The sequence below is a fragment of the Neophocaena asiaeorientalis genome, unplaced genomic scaffold (assembly GCF_003031525.2).
Source record: "Neophocaena asiaeorientalis asiaeorientalis breed wild unplaced genomic scaffold, Neophocaena_asiaeorientalis_V1.1 scaffold152, whole genome shotgun sequence".
Taxonomy (NCBI): domain Eukaryota; kingdom Metazoa; phylum Chordata; class Mammalia; order Artiodactyla; family Phocoenidae; genus Neophocaena; species Neophocaena asiaeorientalis.
Genome location: NW_020185338.1, coordinates 1427442 through 1449347, shown reverse-complemented (window position 1 = coordinate 1449347; position 21906 = coordinate 1427442). Strand labels below are relative to the sequence as shown.

At 51.5% G+C, this 21906-nt stretch overlaps 1 protein-coding gene across 7 annotated transcripts in view; it reads right to left on the bottom strand.

The window, feature by feature from the left end:
- CCDC88C (coiled-coil and HOOK domain protein 88C) overlaps positions 1-21906 on the bottom strand; it is a 127751-nt gene that overhangs the window by 64059 nt on the left and 41786 nt on the right. For all 7 annotated transcript variants that reach the window (XR_003002059.1, XR_003002060.1, XR_003002061.1 and 4 more), the window contains exon 4: positions 10434-10503. Coding sequence is in view for 4 of the 7 variants with exons in the window: in XM_024736355.1 (XP_024592123.1) it covers positions 10434-10503 (70 nt within the window). In the remaining 3 variants the exon portion in view is untranslated. The remainder of the gene's footprint in view (positions 1-10433; positions 10504-21906) is intronic.

Genomic DNA, 21906 nt, shown 5'->3' with positions numbered 1-21906 from the left:
GCATTGTTTTCCGGAAAGGCTTACCAACACCCACTCACATTGTGCTAAAATGGTCCAAGGCATCATCCAGGACACCCGGGATGAAGAAAACCAAACTCATGTCCAAGAACCAGTGCTGTGGTTCACTTCGGGTCCTTGGGTGTCAGGCGTGTATGGAGTAACATGTGAGTTCATCCTAATATCTCTCACCTGAGAAATACCTAAAAACAGCTTTTCCTGAGATGACGTTATTATGGTCGAGTCTCAGAACTGGGGGCTTGGCATCGCCCTTCCCACCGCCTAGTCTGAAGGTGGGTGGGACGGGCTGGGGGGCTGGACAAAAGGGTCCCTGCAGAGCATTCAGATTCCACACTCTTAAGAGTCAATCGGGTCTGGTGTTGCACATCAACCCATGATGATCAAACCTTCTCTTTGCTAATAAGCATAGAACTTGATCAATGTTTGAAACGGAAAAATTCTCAAAGACTTTAATGGATTTTTTTTTCCCACCTGAGGCCTTTTATTTGGCCCAAGAGGCTCTAATCCATAGACATAAATACGTGTAACACCACAATGACTCACTTCTCTATTACGGCTGAGGTGGTGATCAGTCACGGTTTTAGTTCTGATAAAAAGAAAAGGACATGCCCACCAGAGTATTAAAAACTCCAATCAGTCTCACCAAAATCTTCCCCTGGCCACGGTGCTCATGCCAGCCCACGTGGCTGTCCTCACCTCTGTCCCTTCACAGTCAGTCCCCAGATGACTGGCAAGGGACCCTCGTAAGCCCTTTGGTGGATATAACAAGTACAGACCCCTCCCAGCCGTCACCAGGCTCCTCGTCTGCAGTGATTCACCTTTCATAGGCCGTGTACCTGGTGCTGTAGCCAGCAGAGCTGACACACAAGAAGAAAGCATTTTAAAGGCCTTGGATCAGCTCAAACAGAGGTCAGAGTTCACAAAGAATCTTTACGTACTCTTCCCAGCAAAGGCCCCACAGGACCTAATTATATCATACTTTGGATAACTTGAGCAACTCTGATGATCCACTCTCCCAGCCTACAGCAGATGAAAACGGCAAATTAAAAGTGGAAAGGAGCACAAGAAAGGCCCCCTGTGAGCAGCGAGGGCATAAGCCGGTCATGTGATAGCAAGGAAGAGACGAGAAACCCTGCGCACATACACGAGGGCTTAAAACTACAGTCTGAGGCTGTTCAGTGAAAGAATGAAGGGCTCTGCTCCCTCAGCATCCTGTAGCTATACACAATAACAAGCGTGAGTCATTCCTTCATCCCTTCATTCATTCATTTACACCCATCAGAGAGCGAGAAAAAACTAAATCTGATCTAGAGCACTGTTGGAAAAGTATGGAATTCCAGTTTGCTGGGTTTTGTAACAGAAGGGGAAAAAGGATTTTAAAAGTAGAGAATTCATTTCAGAAAAATGTTCAGGGAATAATTATTTAAAATAAGCGTCTTGGTGGTGAACAGGGCACTAGGAAATTCACCTCTGCCTTCATTCACGTGAAGCAGCGCTGTGCTCACCAAGCTAAGTGAATAAAAACATTTGCTATAACAAATGTATCCTGTGCTTTTTACCCCTACACAAATTCCTAGCAAACTTAGAAAAGGAGACAGAGAGAGAGAGAGAGAGAGAGAGAGAGAGAGAGAGAGAGAGAAGCAGAAGTTCCCTCATTGCTCATGGAAAGCTGATGCCCAATTTCTCTCAGGATTTCTACTATTTTTAAAATCTACCAGATTGTGGGTTTTGAATAGTTCGAAAACACATCATAAGACTCTCTACCGGGTCCTCGCCGGCAAGGATGGCTCAGTGACACAGTTACACAGGCAAAGAAGAAACAACCCTACAGGCAGCTCCCTCCCAAGCACCTACTAGGTGCTGGGTACTTTCTGAGAACATACCCATAATCAACACAGTCCTCTGAGCTCAGACCAAGAAAACCAGCAACTTCTATAGGAACCCAGAGGAAGGACTAGTTTGCAGTAAGGATGAGTCAAGGCTTCCTAAAGGAAATGACTTCTGAGCTGAGACCCCAGGATGAGGAGAGATCTGGGGGCTCTTCAGGCACAGGGAATAGCATATGCAAAGGCCTAGACACAAGAGAATATGGTGCTTGTCAAATTATAAACGCTTTGTGCTTCAGCTTATTAAAGTAGGTTTTCATGAGAAATGGGAGGCAGGGTAGGAAGCAACGTGGATTTCTGTACCTGGTGAGTCACAAGCAACCAATGGATGGGGGGAGGGCCGAACACATCAGACACCCTTTGCACCTACCCACAACCCCAGGGGGAATCCCATGACAGCCTGAGCTAATGGTCGAGTCTAAGAAAAATCTTACTTACTTACTTTACTACCTGCTTCCTGGAGTCCTGACACAGAGAAACTCACTCCAGCCTTTCTTAGCATAAATGGAACGCATATAGGCTGACCCAAATTACACATAAAGCTACAGGTGTTTGTAGCAATCAGCTTCCAAAACAGAAGGGAAACTGATACCGCACGTGTGACAAAGGTGGACCTGGGCATAGAAATATAGTGGGGCAATTAAAGTACACCAGCCTCTAAAATGTGGAGACTGAATCAGATCAGGATTGGAAAATTTCCTGACTTTCTGATCTTGAGTCTGTGGCAGACATAACTAGTCAATCATAACACTTTCTTACCGAGCCTGGAAGGAGGCCTCAGAATCCTTCTGAACACAGCACTGCCTGATGTAGCCACTGCCTGACACGCGATGAAAGCTGGCCCATGAAACAAAACCCAGCTTCCATGCCTGGTACACAATCAGTGGGGTCCTTTTGGCTCTACTCTTTGATTCTCTAAGACACAGTCATTTGAACGTTCATACATTCTCTGGATACGGAAAATCAATCTTGTGTATAAGTGACCACTGGGGTGTCAAGGTGGGGATTTAGACAAAGGAAGGCAAACAGCCCTTTCCAGGAGGACCACAACCCCAGAGGCCCTCGGTCCGTGAGTCGCCAGCCAGGGTGAGGGTTTAACCCTCTCAGCCTGGAAGGACTGACCCACTGGAGTTAATCCTGCCCTCCACAAGTGCCCTTCACGTCTACGGACCATTACAGCACTTTCATATAACATGCTATCATTTGACTTAATCCCCAAAGGCCAGTATTAGCTCCATGTTACAAACAAGAGGAGGCTCAGACAAGCTGAGCCACAGAACTGAGATTTGCTCACCACCTGCTCTCGCCTAACTCGCTACCATCCCCCTCCCTGAAACTGCCATTGTTTATTTACATTTCCTTCCGAGCAGGGCTCTCTCTGGTTTAGCTTCTGATCCCAATGCCACAGTGCAGGTCTTTAGCCAGTGTCTGCTGATTGAGTGACTGATGGTAACTGTTAGCATCATGTCCCAGGGAGAAAAGAACATTTTCAGTTTCCAATCTTGTTAGGATGGAGATATACGTGTGTGTGTGTGTGTGTGTGTGTGTGTGTGTGTGTGTGTGTGTGCGCGCCCGTATTTTTTTTTCTTAATAATTCTACATTCTGCTCTCCTCTGACTTATGTGCTGGAGTCAACCACTCACTGTGCTTTCCCTGGTTTCTTAGTTAAAAACCAGTCATTTCATAAGGATGATTGATTATGGGGCTGGCTGATTTGAAAATAGCACTGCACTGAACGTGACCCTGTTCCTCCTCAATGCATAATGACATCTCAAGACTCACCCACAAGGGCACAGTTCTATGGGCCCTCCTGGGGGCTCTGCTTACACTGAGAAAAGCTGTTATTATTTTAACACGGTTACCTTGGGTTCCATGAGGAACAGTGTGTACGGTAATTCCTTGCGGGTGGGCACTTAGGGACCCTCTGTAATACCCGTCGCAGGTCATGGGATGGGAGGCAAGCACCTCTACATACCACCTCACAGCCTGGAGAGCGACTCCTAGGAAACCCTCACTTAGATTTCTTACACCTAGAACGTTACACGTGTGACCCCCACCAGGCACTCCCCCATTTATTAGTCATTCAGCAAACGTTTTTCACATGTGGACTTCGCAGGCTCGAAGTCACATGTCCGTTTGAAATGATGTGGGTGGCTCCAGAGCGTACCCTGACCCAGGGCCCCGTTATCGCACTGTCTCTCCTTCTCACCCCCTACAGTCTGCCCCCACCCGCAGGGATCCATCACACCATCCTGTGTGGGTAACAAGAACCTCTGCCCAGATGCCACAAGGCAGCCACTCCCAGAGAGCAACTTCAACAGCCACGTCAAGCCCCTCAGACAGCGCCATCATCAAAACTGCCTCCTTAGTCCAGCCTGCCTAGGCCACAGAAGCTGAGAACTACTAATGCATTCCCTAGCACCAAACGACTAAAGATCAGAAAAGGAGCAGCAACCACAAGAATGCAGCTTGCGACCCAGAGTCTCCACCGGCTGGAGGTGAGACGGTGGCAGAGGCAGGAGGTGATCTGAGAAAGGGTCCCTCCCACGCACCAGGCAGAAAATGCAAAGCCCCAATATTATCGGTGAACATAGAGACCTTTGACAAATAACAGCTCATCCCTCCTCCTCGAGCAGCCACGGCCACAGAGAGCAGTCCCGCTGGACGCCATGCACGGTCATGCAGCTGGGGAGCCCCCTCTCTGTGTACAGCCCATCACTAGGAGGTGACCAAACAAAGTCTGGTCTCCAGGCAGGTCCCGCGGCTGCTCCGAAGGCTGGCATCTGGCCGTGCTCTAACGATCGCTGTGCTTGCTGCTAACCAAGCTTTTCACGTTCCTAGAAGAGCCAAGTGCTGGCATTCAGCTCAAGGGCCCGGCAACCCCCTGCGCTCTACAGGGACCAGAGAATTCATTTCTCAATCCAGCAGGCAGCACAGAAGCAAAGGAGCAGGCCGCAAGCCATGCCACATGAAATCGCGTGTGGGTGCTTTTCTGAACGTGCTCTCTCCAGGAGAAAACAGGAAGCACGAAGAGGATCGAATGCCTAGCGAGATTAGCTTTTCTTTATTTACTTACTTCTTCCCTCCTCATTTAAAGGACCTAAGGTTTCTGCAAACACAAAAGTTTTATACATATATATAAACAAGACCAGAATTCAGGAGAAATGAAAAAATAGCTTAGGGTTGGGAAAAAGAACTCAAGAATCACTCATTAACACCTAACGGCAGACCCTCAACCCACCATGTCACTTGGCAAGCAGGGCACTGGGGCGGGCAGAGCCGCAGGAAGGTGGCAGGGGAGGGAAGGCAGCCCGCCCGCTTTCTAAAAGAACAATCTCAGCGGCAGGAAGACCGTTTGTAATAAACCAGGTTTGGAGCCCTCTCTCCGGTCGCCAGGGTTGGAGGTGAGCCAGCCCCTGGGTGCACTGGCCCTCAGGGGTTCCAGCTTGTCATCAAAAGGCAGAGCGGTGCAGTGAGGGAAGGTTTCCGTGGGAACCGAAAAGCACTTCAAGGACGCCCTTGATAGGAGAGCAAGTAAATCCTAGAGGGTTAAATATTAAATTCCAAGGAGTTTCAGGAGTTCCGTTTCCCTCTGGCCTTTGAAACCTAAACTTCAGCTGTGACAGAGACTTCCTCCCTGTGCCCTGAGCTTACTCCTCCTCATGGGACTGTCAGCACACTTCCACTCCTCTGAACTTGTCACACCTGGACACCTCCCTCTGCTGCTGTCGAGGGTTCTTTGAGGCCCTGCCACATACAGCCTCCTCCAGGAAGTCCTCCTGACCTGCCCAGGCAGAACTGATTGCCCGCCTTGCACTCTGGGAAGCATGCTCGCACCGCTTCTCGCCCTGGAACAGGCTAGTCATGGACACTTTCCTCCCCTCCTGCCCCAACGCAGACTGGGGGCTCCTTGAACAGAGACAGCCTATTTGTCTCCATGGCCATTGCACCCATGGTGGGCATCTGACAGAGAAAGCTGGAGGGGGGCTCGGGCTGAGCTCCTCTGTGAGGAGAAGCGATGCAAGCGCGTTCCCGTCTTCTATTTGGGAGGGTCAGAAACTGGCCTTCTGGTTTCTTTGGTCAGAGCAGCAGGAGAACAGAGGTTTGCAAGAGCTGTGAAGGAACGACATTTACAGAATCCGGGGACACAGAATCTCAGACTCCTCAAGGTGCTTTCTCTGTCCCTGCAAGCCCCTTCTGTAACCATCACGAGAGAAAAAACTGAGGACGAGGACCAGATCACCGAACAGCAATTAATGGGAGGCTATCCTCAAAGGTTCCAGCTGTATTCACAGACAGGACCCTGTAGGCTGCGAATACGGGATCAGCCCCTCCTTGGACCCAGGAATCTTGCCTGGCATTTAGAACTCAAGACACACCAGGCAGAATAATGACAGTGGCTGGTCCTCCGGCTTGGAACCAGTGGCTGACTGTCCACATATATAACCATCTGCGTAACTTATGGTAATAAATACATCTTTTACCTATGGGACCACCATGCTGTGTGCCTCTGAATGAGTTCCCTCCCCTCTCTGGGCTGGGTTTCTACACCTACATGGCTCCACCCTTTCCTTTCTAAACAGCTTAGGAGTGGTCAGCAATTCACAAGTCTGAAAACCACAACTGCACTTAGATACAAACCTTGGAAGAAAGAACAGTGCTCTCTTCCAGCATGATTGCACTATGATTCATTGCAGAAATTAATTTGCTAACACCCTGGCTTCCTGTCAGACAAATCTAGTCTGTTTCGTGTGTGTGGCACAGTGACAAGCCTGGCTGCTGAGAAACCAGAGCCTGAAGTTCTGGCCCACGCCTTCCCTCATTTTACAGATGCCGTGGACACTGTGATCTCTTGGTTCTCATGTAGAATACGCTCTTCGATAAGCCATGTAAATATGTTTAATGGACGCACAGCTGGCGAGATGGGGGTGCAGGCCGTTTTCAGTGCATCATTACTGGCCTAGGGCAGCCACACACATGGTGTTGGGCAGAGGTCGACTCTCACTTGACCCTGACCGCTGACACTTGACCGCTGTACCTGTGAGAGCGTGTGGTTAACATCCGTAAGGATCACTAGCTTGATGGAAGAGGGAAGTGGGGACAGGAGACGGAAACGACAAAGTGGGTCTCCAGCGCTTATGCTCTATTTATTCGACACCTACTACATGCCAGGCACTACTCTAGACACTTAGAAGACACTGGCAACAACAACAAAAACCCCCAAGATTCCTGCCCTTGTGACAGATTACATCCTAGAGGGGGGGAAATAAGCAGCGCAACAGACATGGAAAAATAAGTAAATGAGAGAGTACACTGGAGGGCGTTAAGGGTTATGAAGAAAGGGAAGGCAGAGCAGGGTAAAAGCACTGGGAGCCCTGAGGACGAGGGAGGGACGCAGCTGCAAACAGGGAGGTCATCAGGATGGGCTGCACCGAGAAGGTGATATGCAAGCAAAGACTGGAAGGATCTGTTCCTGTGAGTATCTGGGAAAAGCATTCCAGGCAGAGGGAACAGCCAGTGCACAGCACAGGGAGAAAAGGGACATAATCTAACTTTCTACGAGGACCGGCTGCTGTGTTGAGAACAGACAGCAACAGACGGCACGGGGCAAAGGTAGAGAGGCAGGCAGACAGAAGGCCACTCCGGTGCTAGCCAGGAGGATGGTGGTGGCTGGAACCGGTGGGCAGCGGGGCAGGAGGAGAGAAGAGCTCAGCTGTTTGGAAATTAAAGCCAGGGCACTGCTTGAGGAATGGGGGTGGGGTAGGAGAGAAGGATACATTTTGGCCAACTGGAAACAAGACAAAGGACACCCTACAACATCCAGTCCTGGGGGTCCACACACGGCCCAGCCACCGGGGAAGGCTTTTCTGCTACACGCCACTGTACGTGAGGGAGGGTTAGAGCAGGGTCCTGCAGGACCCCAGGTCAGGCTCCAAGAAGCAGCATCTACAGTAACGAGGCGCTGGACAGATGCTTCCCCGCGGACGGGTATCCAGGGAGATGATTATAAAATCACGCACAATCAGAGAGGAAATCCAGAGGTCATTCGAGGTACAAACAGGAAATAAGAGAACTGGAGGGATTGGGGGCCAGGAGGGCAGACGCTGAGGATGGAGTTTTAAAGTACGTGAAGTGTTTTCCCACATTCACTAAACCGTCCTTGAATCCCATCCAGGGTAGGAAAAAAGAGAACATCTTTTTGTCTGATGGGTGCAGAAGGACAGACATACAGAAAAATCTTCTAATAGTATTAGTCATGACAGCTTCCTTTTTTAGGTCAGAGCAAGGGGGATAAATGCTTGGTGTCTTGGGATCGTTGAGAGAGAGAGAGAGAGAGAGAGAGAGAGAGAGAGAGAGAGAGAGAGAGAGAGAGAGAGGGAGTGAGTGTGTGTGTGTGTGTGTGTGTGTGTGTGTTTTTGGACTAGATGTTCTGCTGGGATCTGTCCTGCCCCTGCCCTGGCTCCACTGAGGTGCATTTACCAAAAACAAAAAATAACCAAAAACTGAAATGTTATAAATAACAGTACAGTGTCAACATCTGCCAAAAAGAGCACAGACATGCTCCTGAGCCATGTGGCAGAATTCGTAAAAAAAGCCGCCCGGCAAGAAAGAAATCAACGTTGTTCTCTATTTTAAAAGAAACCCCAAATGCTTCATGCATCTATTTTTAAAATTTAAAACAGAAAACACTATTCCACAAATATGTCTCTGGCACTCATGTTTGCGTCTTCTCGCTGGTGCACCTCTCCTGCCGACCTCCTCTGCTCTCGGAGCCCCTCGACACTCCTGTCAAAACCTACCCATGCGTGCGCCCAGCTCTCATCCCTCCAGCCCTGACTTCAGGGGAGGCAGCCCCTCCCCTCTCAGCAGAGCCCGCAGAAGCTGCTGTCAGTCAAGCCCTGCCTGCCAGGGGCCTTCTAAGCTTGCTGCAGCCGTTGGGATTCTCGTCCTTAACTTTCCCAGGGCTCCCCATCTCATCAATCCAACTTCTCCATCAGAACTGGGGCCAGAACCTCTTCAATTGACGTGCACTGATTCTATATGGTGCTGGGGACCAGAGGGCAGGCAATTCACCTGTCAGCTTAAAAGCGGCTTCCCCACAGTGTTCTAAAACCGGATTGTTGGGGAAGGTTGCACAACTCTGTCCATTTATGAAAAGAATCACTAAATTGTATACTTAAAATAGGTGAATTTCATGGTATGCAAATTATACATTAATAAAGCTATTAAAAAATCAGCATCCACATCTCTGCAGGTGTGTCTGTCCAGCGCCAGACCCGAGGTGCGACCTGGGTTCCTTGCATGTGGACAGTCTCTTGGCCCCATGTGGTTCAAAGGGGCTAGAACAGAGACTCAGCTAGGGGGAGGGCTGGAGCCAGGGTTCTGGCGAGTGGAGGTGCCTGCCGGTCAGCGGCACCGAAGATGAACAGGAGGTCAAGGAACCCCCTTCCTTTGGCTCCCGTAGCGAAAAGGGAAGTGGGGCCCAGGAGGACCGCCTCCACGAACAAAGTGATTAAATGCTCAGCTGCCCTCGACCCGGTGGCCCCAGAAGCTGCTGCTCTCAGGGCCAGGGCTCCTCTATGAGAAATGTCCTCGATGGGTCACTTGGTATACTTCTCCTTTGCTCTCCAGCCAACTGAGCTCACGTGGACAGGAGTAAGGACAGCCAGATTCCAGGGAGAGCAGGGCGGGGAGGGACCGACAGAGGGAAGCTTCAGTTCCTTCTGCAAAAGTCTCTAATGTGTGGGATCCTTCCTGCATTCCTTGACTCCACACCTAGCCCAGGAGGCTAACAAGGTCTCCACGGGAACCAGGGAAGTTCCAGTCAGCGAGCACATCTGTCCCTGGGGCCTGCAAGCTTTCATCCATGAGCCATGGGTCCAGATGAACGCACACAAATGTGGAGGGGAGGAAATCTATCACCCTATTTAACCAACCCAGTGTGTTAACTATCAGGGATGAACTAAGCCCTGGCTCTCTGGAAGGTGTCCAGGAGGGCATTTCAGTCTTTCAAAGTCACACCGAGTGTCCGAGACTAGGACTTAGAACCTTGCCCACTCGGGCCTCAGAGACCAGAGGGAGACGTGAAAACAGACACACGACAGGATGTCCCGGTGAGATCTACCATGGGGGGAATAAAGCAGCACAGGATCCCAGCGGAAGGGACATTAGCTCCCTCCAAAGATTCTTTCCTGCCAATAGAGACCACACCCCATGATGGTGTGAGGAGAGACCCCTGGGGGTCCACCATACAACTCGGGGCCCTAAGCCCGAGGCCTCGCCTGCCTCTGTGCTCCAATCCCAGGGGTCAGAGGATATATTCTTAAGGAAGAAATGTGCTCTTGGCGTGATGCCTCAGGGCAATAAACCCACCCGTTACGATCACACCCGAATGATCACGTGCTTTCACTGTGCTGGCTCCAAGCTGGCAGCCAGAGCTCTGCCTCTGACAGCTGCCCAGGGCTGATGGCACTGCCCAGGCTCTACGGGGGGTGGGGGGGTGTGTGTCGGGGGGTGGCTTTCACTCACCAGACAGCGGGTCTTTGCCAATCATCAAGACATTGGGCAAATTCATTACGATCAGCTGCTGGAGAACTTCCTACAGAAACAAAGGGGAAAGGATACCATTAAGCACAGAAAACAGAATAAAGACTGATTAAGACAATTACAGTTTACCAAGTTGCTGGATGCGTGTGCCAGCCATTAAACAGTAACTATGAAAACACCATATAACAGAAAGGAATAGTTAAGATACCAGTAAGCGAAAAGTCAAAAAAGCTAATTATGCTTCCGCCTTGATTATTACCAAATAAAAATTAGGTCTGCGTGTGTACAGAGACTTTGGGAAAAAGAAGATATATCAGATGCTAGATTAGCAGGATCAGGAGTTTCTTTTTAAAAGATGTCTTTATTTTTACGGTATGCTTTGCTTGTGCAATTAAAAAATACAGAATAAAGATTAAAGGGATGCTACTGCGTCTTTACAAGCTGACGATTTGGGATCCTAGCTTTCAGCAGGTCTTTGGTACAGGCTGTAAGTGAGACTTCTCTCTTTTCAGCAGTGACTTCCCTGGGGGAGGGATAAATCACAGCTACTCTGTGCCCGTCAGAGAGGGGACACACGGGAAGTGAGCCGCCTTCTGCCCTCACACCAAGGGCCTCTGAAAGAAGGCCCAGGCACCAGCCATTGGCCATGTCCCCTTGGGGTAGGGATGGCTAACAAAGTTCTCCTTGGAGTGTGCCGACCCACCACTCATGCTTCCCAGAGCAATTCTCAGGGCACATTGGTCTTCCCTGCCCAGATGTGCCTTGCTTTTCACAAATCGGAAGATAAAAAAAATCTAATTTTACAGAAGACAAGCAAGGTAGTAGGATTCCTAAGTATTCTTGGTCTTACAAAAGTGGTCAAGAAACTCCTGACCAACAAAGCTCCTCTTATGCCTTAAAAAAAAATGTTTCCGGGCTTCCCTAGTGGCACAGTGGTTGAGAGTCCGCCTGCCGATGCAGGGGACACGGGTTCGTGCCCCGGTCCGGGAAGATCCCACATGCCGCGGAGCGGCTGGGCCCATGAGCCATGGCCGCTGAGCCTGCGCGTCCGGAGCACCGCAACGGGAGAGGCCACAACAGTGAGAGGCTCGCGTACCACAAAAATTAAATAAATAAATAAATAAATAAATAAATAAAATGTTTCTATTGAGACACGACTTTTTTTTCAGCAGTCGCTCTACTGATGACGTGATGAACCTCTGTACTCAGTACACTGCCAACCAGCACTGATGAAGAAAAAGGGGACAATTAACACGACCGGCTAATCCCACAGGGCCCAGCTGGACACCTCAGAGCTCTCTGAATGGTGGCCTAGGCAAGCACGCCTGGAAAGGCCAACACCTTCACAGAATGTACAAAATGATTTGAGCCACTCTCCTTATTATCTTTCCGTGGCTCCTGCCACACCAGAAATTGAGGGGAGGGGATGCTAAACCAGGAGGAGTACCCCACTCCCAAACACACGGGCCCCTCTGCACTCAGTGTTGGAGGATGTCTTTCTTTACTATCTGAGGTCACGTGTCACCTCACCAGAGATGGCCAATGTTTTCTCAAACAAGTCTCAGTGCTGGACAGAGTCTGAGCTGCGTTACAGCCTCAGCTCTCCTTCAGGGCTTGGAAAAGTCAACGCGGAAAAAACTGTTTCTCAATTGAATGAGCTCACCAAAGGATTCCACAGTCCCTCCCTGGGGGCAAAACACACACTGTGAGTAAAATCAGGTAAATCCACTTCTAGCAAAAGGAAGGACTCCAAACCAGATGGGTCCATCCTGTCATGGAGTCCCTATCCAGCCTCAACACTAAACTCAAGTGCTCAGCCCAACTTCTAGAAGATTTCCTTCTTATCACTGTCCAACCAGCTACAGTCCCCTTTGAAGTCTTGGCTGGTTTCCTCTGCCACGGTCCAACTGTCTGGAGTGCCAGCCCTATTTATCAGGGTGCTTGAAGAAGGGTACACACGTTTATGAAGGAGATACAGAATGAGAAATCATCTTGAAGGTCTCTGCGTTGCAATAATGCAAAGTGGTATTTTTATGCTTATGATTACCTAAGCAAAAGACTGCTGGAAACACTGCTAGAAAATATTGCTGGAAAATCCATGTATTCTCCTTCCAAAACTGGATGGTTAATTTTGTCTAATCAGTATTTTCTAATTTTCCCACAAGAAATATGTATCACTTGCACAATGAAGAAGTAATGTTTTATTAACAATGTTTCCATGATGTGTTCCTCTCAAAACATCATGGGCCTCCCAAAAGTTAATCCAAAATTTGGGGGCCAAAGATACCCCCAAGACCTTAACTGCTCCCCCCAAAGGACCACCAATCACATTTCCAGCAAAAACAGGCTCAGAGGTTTGAGTACCAAGGTCAGAGCTGGCCAGCAGAAATACAGGAAACACATTAATTTCAAATGTTCTCAGGAGTCACCTTAAAAAAGTAAAAAGAAACGAGTGACAACATACAAATAATATGCTTTAATGAAACCAACATTTCCAAAATATTGTTTCACCACACAACCAACATAAAACCATGAAAGAGACACTTCACGTTCTTTTTTCACACTCAGTCTTTGAAACTCAGTGTGTAGTTTACACTCACAGCACATCGCAATTCAGATGCTAAACTGTCACTGGAAACACGATCTGAATAAGCAGAGTCGCAAACCGAAGTTGTTCCAAACACACTTAAAAAGTTTCCAGTAACTGAATCCAGCATCAGCTTTCAAACCTAAACAAACTAGAAATTCACTTCTTCAGTGACACTAGCCACGTCTGGAGGCCCTGCCAGCCACATGTGACATGCTAGTGGCTGCCGTGTTCTGCAACACTGGTGACGAGGGGATTCCCCGAGGAAAGCTGAGCAAATGCGTCCCCTCAGGGCGGCGGGGCCTCCAGGGCGACGGGCCAGGCCCTCCCGCTACGTGAGAAGGCTGCTGACGAGGGGCCCCTCCTGCCTGGTACTCAGAACAGAAAGCCACTGTGGAGACCGCAGCTGACACACGGGCGGGCTCGGTGGGCACTGGTCACACCCCGGCCGGCTGCGGGAGTGGGGACACGGAGCGAGGACAGAGAGCACAGGCCCCAAGGTGTGCTCTGTGTAGCCCCCAAATGTGCCAACAAGCCTTCCTGGTGCCACCCGGGCCTTTGCAAAGGCAGAAACAAAGCACACTGTCACATCCCGAGGCCAGGACGAGGGATAAGGGCACACACGAGCCTTGCGGCCTCTTGTCTCATCCCACCCTTGCGGCCTGATGGCAAGAGGGAAGAGTCAGGCTTGGGGTGCAGCCCTGCCAGAGACCCCTGCCTCCACAGAGAACTGGCCTGCGGAGAGGCAGGAGCAGGGCAGGGGGTGGGTTTAAGCACCGAGATCCAGAGCAGATTTTGTACCCCCGTTCCCTCTCCTCTGTGCACCTGCTTTAGGTGTGTTCTGAGGTCCTAGTATAAGATGCTGGGGAAACCCCAGATTCTCCTTTTCCTAAACGCAACTGCACTACCTGCATGCTGGAGGGACCTCACTGCTAACCACTTGAAACCAACTAAAAGAAAAGTCACAAAAGTAGGTCAGAGCAGGGTGGTGGTACTTGGATTCTCATGTAGCAAGGGGGTCGGGGCTAGAAAGCTCTTTGTAAGTACAAGGGGAAAGAACCCACCTGACCCCAGCCAGGCTGCAAATCTAAAAGTTAGGATCTTATCGACTCTGAAGTTCCTCCCAGGGCTGTCCTGACACAAACAAGGCCCTACACCTCGGGGAGGGATGGGACGGGCAGGACACTCCAGGAAGCGTCTGGCACCGCAGCTGGGGCTCCCAGGGGCTGCATCTGGTTTCGCACACAGTGTCAATAAGCCCAGAGACTCAGACCACCCTCAGATTGACAGCTTCCTGATCTGGACCCTCCAGAGGCAACCTGGGGGGACACGGGGAGTGCCAAGGGGCCGTCTTGAGGCCGTGGCACTGGCTCCCAGGGGTCACAGGTGGAGAGAAGTTCTCAGAACAGAACCAGGAAGCCGAGTGGAAGGAAGACACTCCCTTCCTATTAGAATCCTCTCATGACAAGTACAAACGTACCCAGTGGGGAAAATCCAGGACACGGGAGGGGGTGCCCCAGTCCAGGCTTCACAGGTGACAGAGCTCTGCTAGTGGCAGGAAGGATGATGCAGGAGCGGGAGAGCAGATTTCAGAGGCACCAGGCCACGCGCAGAACTCACACATGATTACAACTAAGCAAGTGGCCTTGGTGGTGGCAGGACCTCCCAGCCCCCCGAGAGTAAACGAGACCAGCACCCAGGCATGTGGCTTCACTGAACCCACTACACCAAACGCTCGTCCCAGCTGGTGAGCAGGGATCCCCACATGTCAAAACCCAATATGGGGCCCAGGCTGTGATTCCCAGCTGGCTCCGGGAGTCACCTGGGCCTTCGTCATCCCTCCTGTCACCAGCCTTCACACAGGCCAGCGCTCCAGCCTAAATGTTCCTTCCCTCCCAAACTCCCTCAAACCTCACTCCTCCCAAGGAAGCTTCGAGGTTTCCCGAGCGCCTCCACGTTATGTGCAGGTGGTGCTAAGTCTTGAGATAACAAGATCTGGGGGATCCGTCACTGCCCTCTGGAGGTGGGGCTCTGGGAGAGGCAGGGGGACAGGGGGAGGGAAGGCAGAGGCTGGGGGCCGCACAGAGGGAGCTGCGAGGGACCCCAGCACAAGCCTGGATGCCTCACTCCACCTGGTCTGTCCCTTGGGCCAGAGGTGACCTGCGGTTCCCGGGGCTTGCAGGTGAAGCTCATTTTCTGCGTGTCGCCCAGTTGCCTCCATCAAATTGTTCAGTCCCTGTGGGAGATGGGCCTCCTAATTCCTTTCACGCCAGTCTCTATCCAGGACTTATAAATAGAGCACCCACGGAGCCATGGCAGTGAATGTCCTGGAAGCCCTCAGGTAAGCCGTGCTTTCTCCAGGACCTCCTCCCTTGGTTGGAACAGGAGGACTCAGCTCCGGCCCCCCCAAAACTGACCCCCTCAACTTACCTCTGAGAATAAGTGTGTGTACCCCAAACTCCTAGCAAGCTATCTACTTCACCACAAAACTGTCAACAGCAGAATATTAAATGGAGGCTCTAAAACAACCACCTTCAAAATACAAATCCAAGTATGACCGGGTGTGTATAAGGGAGTGGCACTTGAGTACTTGTGCTGCAAACTGCGCTGGGGACTGGTTAGATAATGGAAGGTACGGCCGCGATGCTGGGTAGGAAGAGGGCAAAGAATGCTGAAATGAATAAAAGGATGCCTAACTGAATGTAGAAAATTAAAGATATGCTAAAAAAGAAGAAACCCTCAAAGGAAATATACTAAAATGACAGAACTCTCTCTCTTTTTTTTTTTTTTTTTGCAGTACACGGGCCTCTCACTGTTGTGGCCTCTCCCGTTGCGGAGCACAGGCTCCGGACACGTAGGCTCAGCGGCCATGGCTCACAGGCCTAGCCGCTCCGCGGCACGTGGGATCTTCCCGGACCGGGGCACGAACCTGTGTCCCCTGCATCGGCAGGCGGACTCTCAACCACTGCGCCACCAGGGAAGCCCCAGAACTCTCTTTATTAGAGTGATCAGGACAAGAGCAAGCTTTCCCAACATTTAAAAAAGATTCTGTAATGTGGTTCTAACACCTTAAATTATTTTAACCCTGTGGCATGGCTTCCCCCAAAGAATGTCAGCAGCATCTATTTACTAGATATTGAACCGTGAACATGACAGGTCCACTAAAAAAAAAAAAAAAAAAAGCCTTTCTCCAGAGACAATTCACAATGTATCCAACACAAAAAATGACGTGGATTATTGATTCTTTTAATCACCGCCCCCTCCCCAATCAAACTTTTTCCAGCATCCCCCATCAGAAATTGCAAAGCCTCCATCGGCCGGGAAGAAGAGATGCCAGCCAGGAGAACTGAGGGATGAGGGCAGAGGCTGGCTTACAGCCCTGGGCCCTGCGCTGGGACCTGAGGCAGGAGGCCCTGGGGGAAGGGGTGGGATCCCAGACCACCAGTCCCTGGAAAACGGAGGCTCAGGGATCCCGGAGAAGTTCACCCACCACCTGAGGCAACGTAGGGGCCTCGCTGAAAAGGCTTAAAATCGTGCCAAGGCTCATGTCAACCTTTGTGCATGCTCAAACAGAAAGGTCACTTTCTCCGCTGGTGGAAGAAAGGAAAGGTCCCGGAAAGTTGCAGGGTGGAAACACTCTGTGTGTCTGTGGCAAAGGTTATCTTCAGTTTCCACTGGAAACACTGGGATTGTTGGATTAAGCACAATGATTTCACAACAAAATGGGAAGAAATCCTTTTCTCTTGCCAAGTGAATTTTATGACTTGACATTTTGCCAGGAAGGAAGAATAAACGCTGCTAAATGCCTTGAGTTTAGGTGCACAGAATGACCCTCCATGAGAGTTTGAAAAGGAGTTAATATAGAGGAAATGAGAGGGAGATCCCAGAGGAGTTAAGACAAACACCCACACGAGGCATCCAGGAGGAAGATGATGCTCACGGTTGCCAAGGAGATCAGGATGGTCCAGACAGCAAAATGTGCAGTCCACACGGTCCAAGACCCATCCAATACTGAGAATCAGTAACACAAGTAATAACAGCTTTGAGTGCGCACCCAGCACACCTTTAAGTCTGGGGTTCAGATACTCAGAAACACATACGAGCGGCCTGGCTGTGAGCTGAGAACTCTCAGCTGGCGGAGAAGGCAGGGAGGTAGACCGTCACAGCACAAAAGGACAGGTGCCAGAGCAGCACAGCACGGGGGGCACTGCCAAACTCTGCCCAGGCAAGTCTGGGAAAACGTCTCAGAGGCAGCAGCCTCTAAGCTGGGCTGTGGAGAATGCTCAGAGTCCCGCAGGTGAAGGAGAGAGCCAGGAAATGTATTAGCTGCTAAGTGTGGCCAGCAAGTCAAACCTTTGGTTACAGTGTACCGTACATACTCTGCATTTCCCACTGGGGCGCTCTTTCATCCTCACACATCCCTGGCCCCGATCACCACCAGTCAGAATCCTATCCATCCTCCGAAGTTCAGCGAAAATGTCACCTCCTCCATGAAGCCATCCTTGATGCCCTTAATCATATATGAGTTTCTTTCCCCTCAACTCCTAATGTTTCACCCTCCCACTTCTGTGGCACTTTCACGTTTTGCCTCGCCCGTGACTCCCCACGCACAGGCAGCAAAAAGCAGCTAAGTGACAGCTGACAAAATGAGACCGATCAGAAAATATTCCTCAAAATTTATACTGAGTGAGGTTTTATTCTTTCTCAAGTCTCTTTTTTGGAAGTGGTGTCTTCTCTTTCTCACATGAACAAGGGGACCAAGTCCTGAAAACTAACTACTCTGCTCCACGACTACAAGTTACTTTACTGCCCTGTTAAGTTACTTCCTATTTTGCCTAGCCAAATCGTCCACCATGTGCCTGAAGATCCCACAGCTTGTAGATGTTAACCCAAGTTCAAAACATCTCAAAGTGAATTTGTAATGCTGGTTTGAATACACCAGGCTTTCCAACTGTAAAATCCCAAATGTCATAGTTTTATGAGCAAACAAAGCAAAGCAAGGGGAATTTAAAATTCCTCAACAGCAGACGTGACTCAGATGGGAAAGCCACCACACGTATTCCAGTGTCCCCAGCGTCTATTCCAGTGCCCCAAGAGAGGAGGAGAGACTGCAAACCCCACAGCCGTAACTTTTCCAGAAACCGCACAGCTAAGGTTCACACAGGTGAGGTGCCTCTGGGATTCTGAACGGCTGAGACGCTCACACAGACAGACCGAGATAGTCAGGAGTAGTATTCCTGGCAGTCTCTGCACACATCACAGGGCTTATACTCCTGCCATCGATTAGCACTCCTCCAGACTCCCACCTCGATTTGGCCAAGAAGGGTTCCTGAACTCCCTTCCACAACATCGTGGCCCAAACAAAAACACACACCCAAACACAGGGAGGGTCCCCTCTCTTTCCTCCTCCCAACATCATGTGAAGGGGTCAGGACAAGAATAACTAGGATTTCCAACCGGAGGGAACCATAGCACAACGCTGGCAAAGGGATTTGACGGCGGGATGCAGAGCGAGGGCCAGGTTGGGTGCTCTGGGCTGGTAAACTTTCCCCGAGACCACAGGCCGGGGCACTTTCTAGAGTTACGCTTGTCTCATACCTTCCCTAGTGACAGCCTGCTGCCTCCACCCCCAATCAATCATGCCTCCCTCGATGCTATCCCATCTGAGAGCAACGGGGACTTGACCCCCAAACGCAGCGACACGGCCCACGTTCTGCGATGTTACAGCCAGGAGAACGATTTTTTTAATTTAGCTGCTGAGCGGAGACGTAAGCCTGATGATTTATCCTCGGCCGCCCGTTCAGAGACGGGCCCACAGGCCACGTGCTTGTGATTCCATCTGGACGAGAGGCTCTCGTTTCCACCACATTCCCTCCGACTGGGGCAGGAAGCCCCGGCGAAATGAGTGGGTAATGAAGTGCTTTTATGTTAAGAGACTGTCACGTAAAGCTGCTGATAGACTCAGCCCATCTGTTCCACCTCGTTTCAATTAAGCCTGGGGTCCCCAGGGCTTGAAACTAGCTCAGGTCCGCACAAGCCTAGGAGCACCGGCTCCCCTAATGAGGCCACACCGAGTCTCAGAACCCAGCGATTTAAAGCCACCAACCTGGGCCATCTGCGGTTCCCAGATCGTCAGAAAACCCCCTACCCCTGAACACTTGGTGACTGCCTCTCCTCATGGCTGCGTTCACAGAAACAAACCAAGCCCAGCCTTTGTTCCCAGAGAGGAAAACAAATATTTCCTTTGAGCTGACCCAGGAGGAAGAGACGTGTGGGAAGGAACACCTGGAAACTCAAACACCAAGTGAGGGCAAAGCTACTCGCTGTGTGACCTCAGGCAAGTCACAGTCCCTCTGTGAGCCACACCCTCATCCATAACAGGAGGAGGACCTTCTCTAAGGGATGTCTGGCTCCTTTAGAGGGAGGGTGGGGTGAGGGTGCTGGCACAGAGAAGCACAGCACATCTTTATAGTTACTAACTCAGGGCTGCCAACTCTGAAAACAGCCAAGGGCCCACACGTCCCAGCAGAGCCAGGGGAAACCCACAGGGACGGGACTGGAGGACAATTCAAATGTCCCCGGGAACGCCTGCCACCCTCCCTTTGGGTTGCTCTGATGCTAGGAAGCATCTGTGCTGAGTTCCTGGACCAAGGAAGGTGGTGGGGGCAGCTCCAGAAGCACGGGCAGGGTACCACATTCATCTCCTGAGAAGAAATTCTGCCCATAAATGGTGTCTCAGGAAACATTTTCCATGGTAAATACAAGCCTCGTCACCAGCAGCTAAAGCTGGGCTCTAGGGAAGAATGTCTGCGGTGAGGCCACCAGCAAGCAGAGGGGCAGCAGGGGCGATGGCAAGCTGGACCCATACCACCCCAGCCAACAGCAGAGGGCGGTGAGAATCAGAACTCAAAACCAGCAGAGGAGGCTTCCCTGGTGGTCCAGTGGTTAAGAATCCGCCTTCCCATGCAGGGGACGCAGATTCGATCCCTGGTCGGGGAACTAAGATCCCACATGTCGCGAGGCAACTAAGCCCACACGCCACAACTACAGAGCCCACGTGCTCTGGAGCCTGTGCGCCGCAACTACCGAGCCCGCACGTCGCGACGAAAGATCCCACATGCCGCAGCTAACACCCGACGCAGCCAAAAATAAATAAATATTAAAAAGAAGAAAAAATAGGGCCTCCCTGGTGGCGCAGGGGTTGAGAGTCCACCTGCCGATGCAGGGACACGGGTTCGTGCCCCGGTCCGTGAAGATCCCACATGCCGCGGAGTGGCTGGGCCCGTGAACCGTGGCCGCTGAGCCTGCGCGTCCGGAGCCTGTGCTCCGCAACGGGAGAGGCCACAACAGTGAGAGGCCCGCATACCACACACAAAAAAATAATGAAAGAAAAAGAAAAAATAAAACTGGTAGAGCCTTATAGATTATCTACGGAACACAGAAACTGAGGCCTGGAGAGGAACATCACAGAGGGTGTAGCGTCCCCATTTGGGTCTATAAAGCCAGGATTTCTCAGCTCTGCCCTAGGGCTCCTTTCCTCTGCTCCAAGGAGCTCACTTCTATTCAACAGTTATCTACTGAGGGCCTACTACACACCACGACCAGGCTGCAGTGGGGATTTGGGGGAGGGAGAAGAAGGATTTAGACGTTTAGGCAGGATGGGGAGGGAGGGTGGTCCTATCCTCACGCTTCAATGCCTAGAGGGGCTCAGGGCTGCCCTGCCCTCTCTTCCCAGCAAAGCAGCAGCATCCGTGCTTGGGGTTGATGCGAAGAACCCTATTTTATGGTGGTGAGGGATCCTGGAGCTACAAATCAGCAGCTGTAGAGTTCCCTTCTCTGGGCTTCTTGCAAAAGTTAACATTTTTGTTGATGGGCAGAGGGAGGGCACGGGGCTCACAGCCAGCACCACCTTCAGGCCAGAGCGCAGTGTGCGGGGTCACAGCAGGGTGGGGACACGCGTCATGCGGGGCCGGTGGAGCCACCAACACCACCAGGTCCACGGGACCCATCCTGCTCCCCGGCACCCTCGCCAGGTGGCGGCTCCAGGCTGGTTTCCTGGCACCTTCTGCCCTGGGCATGCCCAAAGAGCTCAGCGGGAGAGGGGCGGCCGTCCCCTGTCCCGGCAAGCAGCTGTCTCTGCAGCCACTGTGCCCCACTCTGCTCCACCCACCACTCAGGGCAGGCAGGCAGGCAGGGCAGGGCCGGGGCGGGCGGCACACCCCGGCAGCCCTTACCCACTACCAGACGGTGCTGCACCAGTTCCCTCACTCCCGGGGGACACGGGGGAGCAGAGTGTGCGTGGGCGCATCAGCGGCAGGTGGCAGCCTGCCAGGACCCGTGAGGGCAGGGAGAGGCAGGCAGGGAAGCCAGGCCACTGCTGCCACCACAGAGCGTGAGCATCGCAGGCCTCGGGGCACCACTGCTCCCTAACGCCCATCGCCCCAGGGCAGGGGCCTGGCGGGCAGAGAGAGCAGAAGGGTAGCTGCTCACTCTGTTAATTACACCACGGTATTTCCTGGGCACCTGCTGGGGGTCAGGTGGTGTGCTGGTCAGGTGGTGGTGGCAGAATACATAGACAAGACCTCTGTCCTCGAATCTAGGAAATGCAGACAGACAAACAAGCTCAACAAAACCGAGAGGGAGAAGTGAGGGTGTCCAGGGTGTGTGCACGGGGTGGGGCCCTGCTTTCGGGGAGCCCACAGCCTGGCAGGGGACGGGCCTGCTGGCAAGCCTGGTGCCGTAACAGAGCGGATGTGAGGCATCTGAGCTGGGGGACGATGGGAGCACACAGGAGGACTAATCCAGAAAGGCTTCCAGGAGGAGGGAGTGTTCGGCTAAAATGGAAACAAAGAGCAGGTGCCGTCCAGG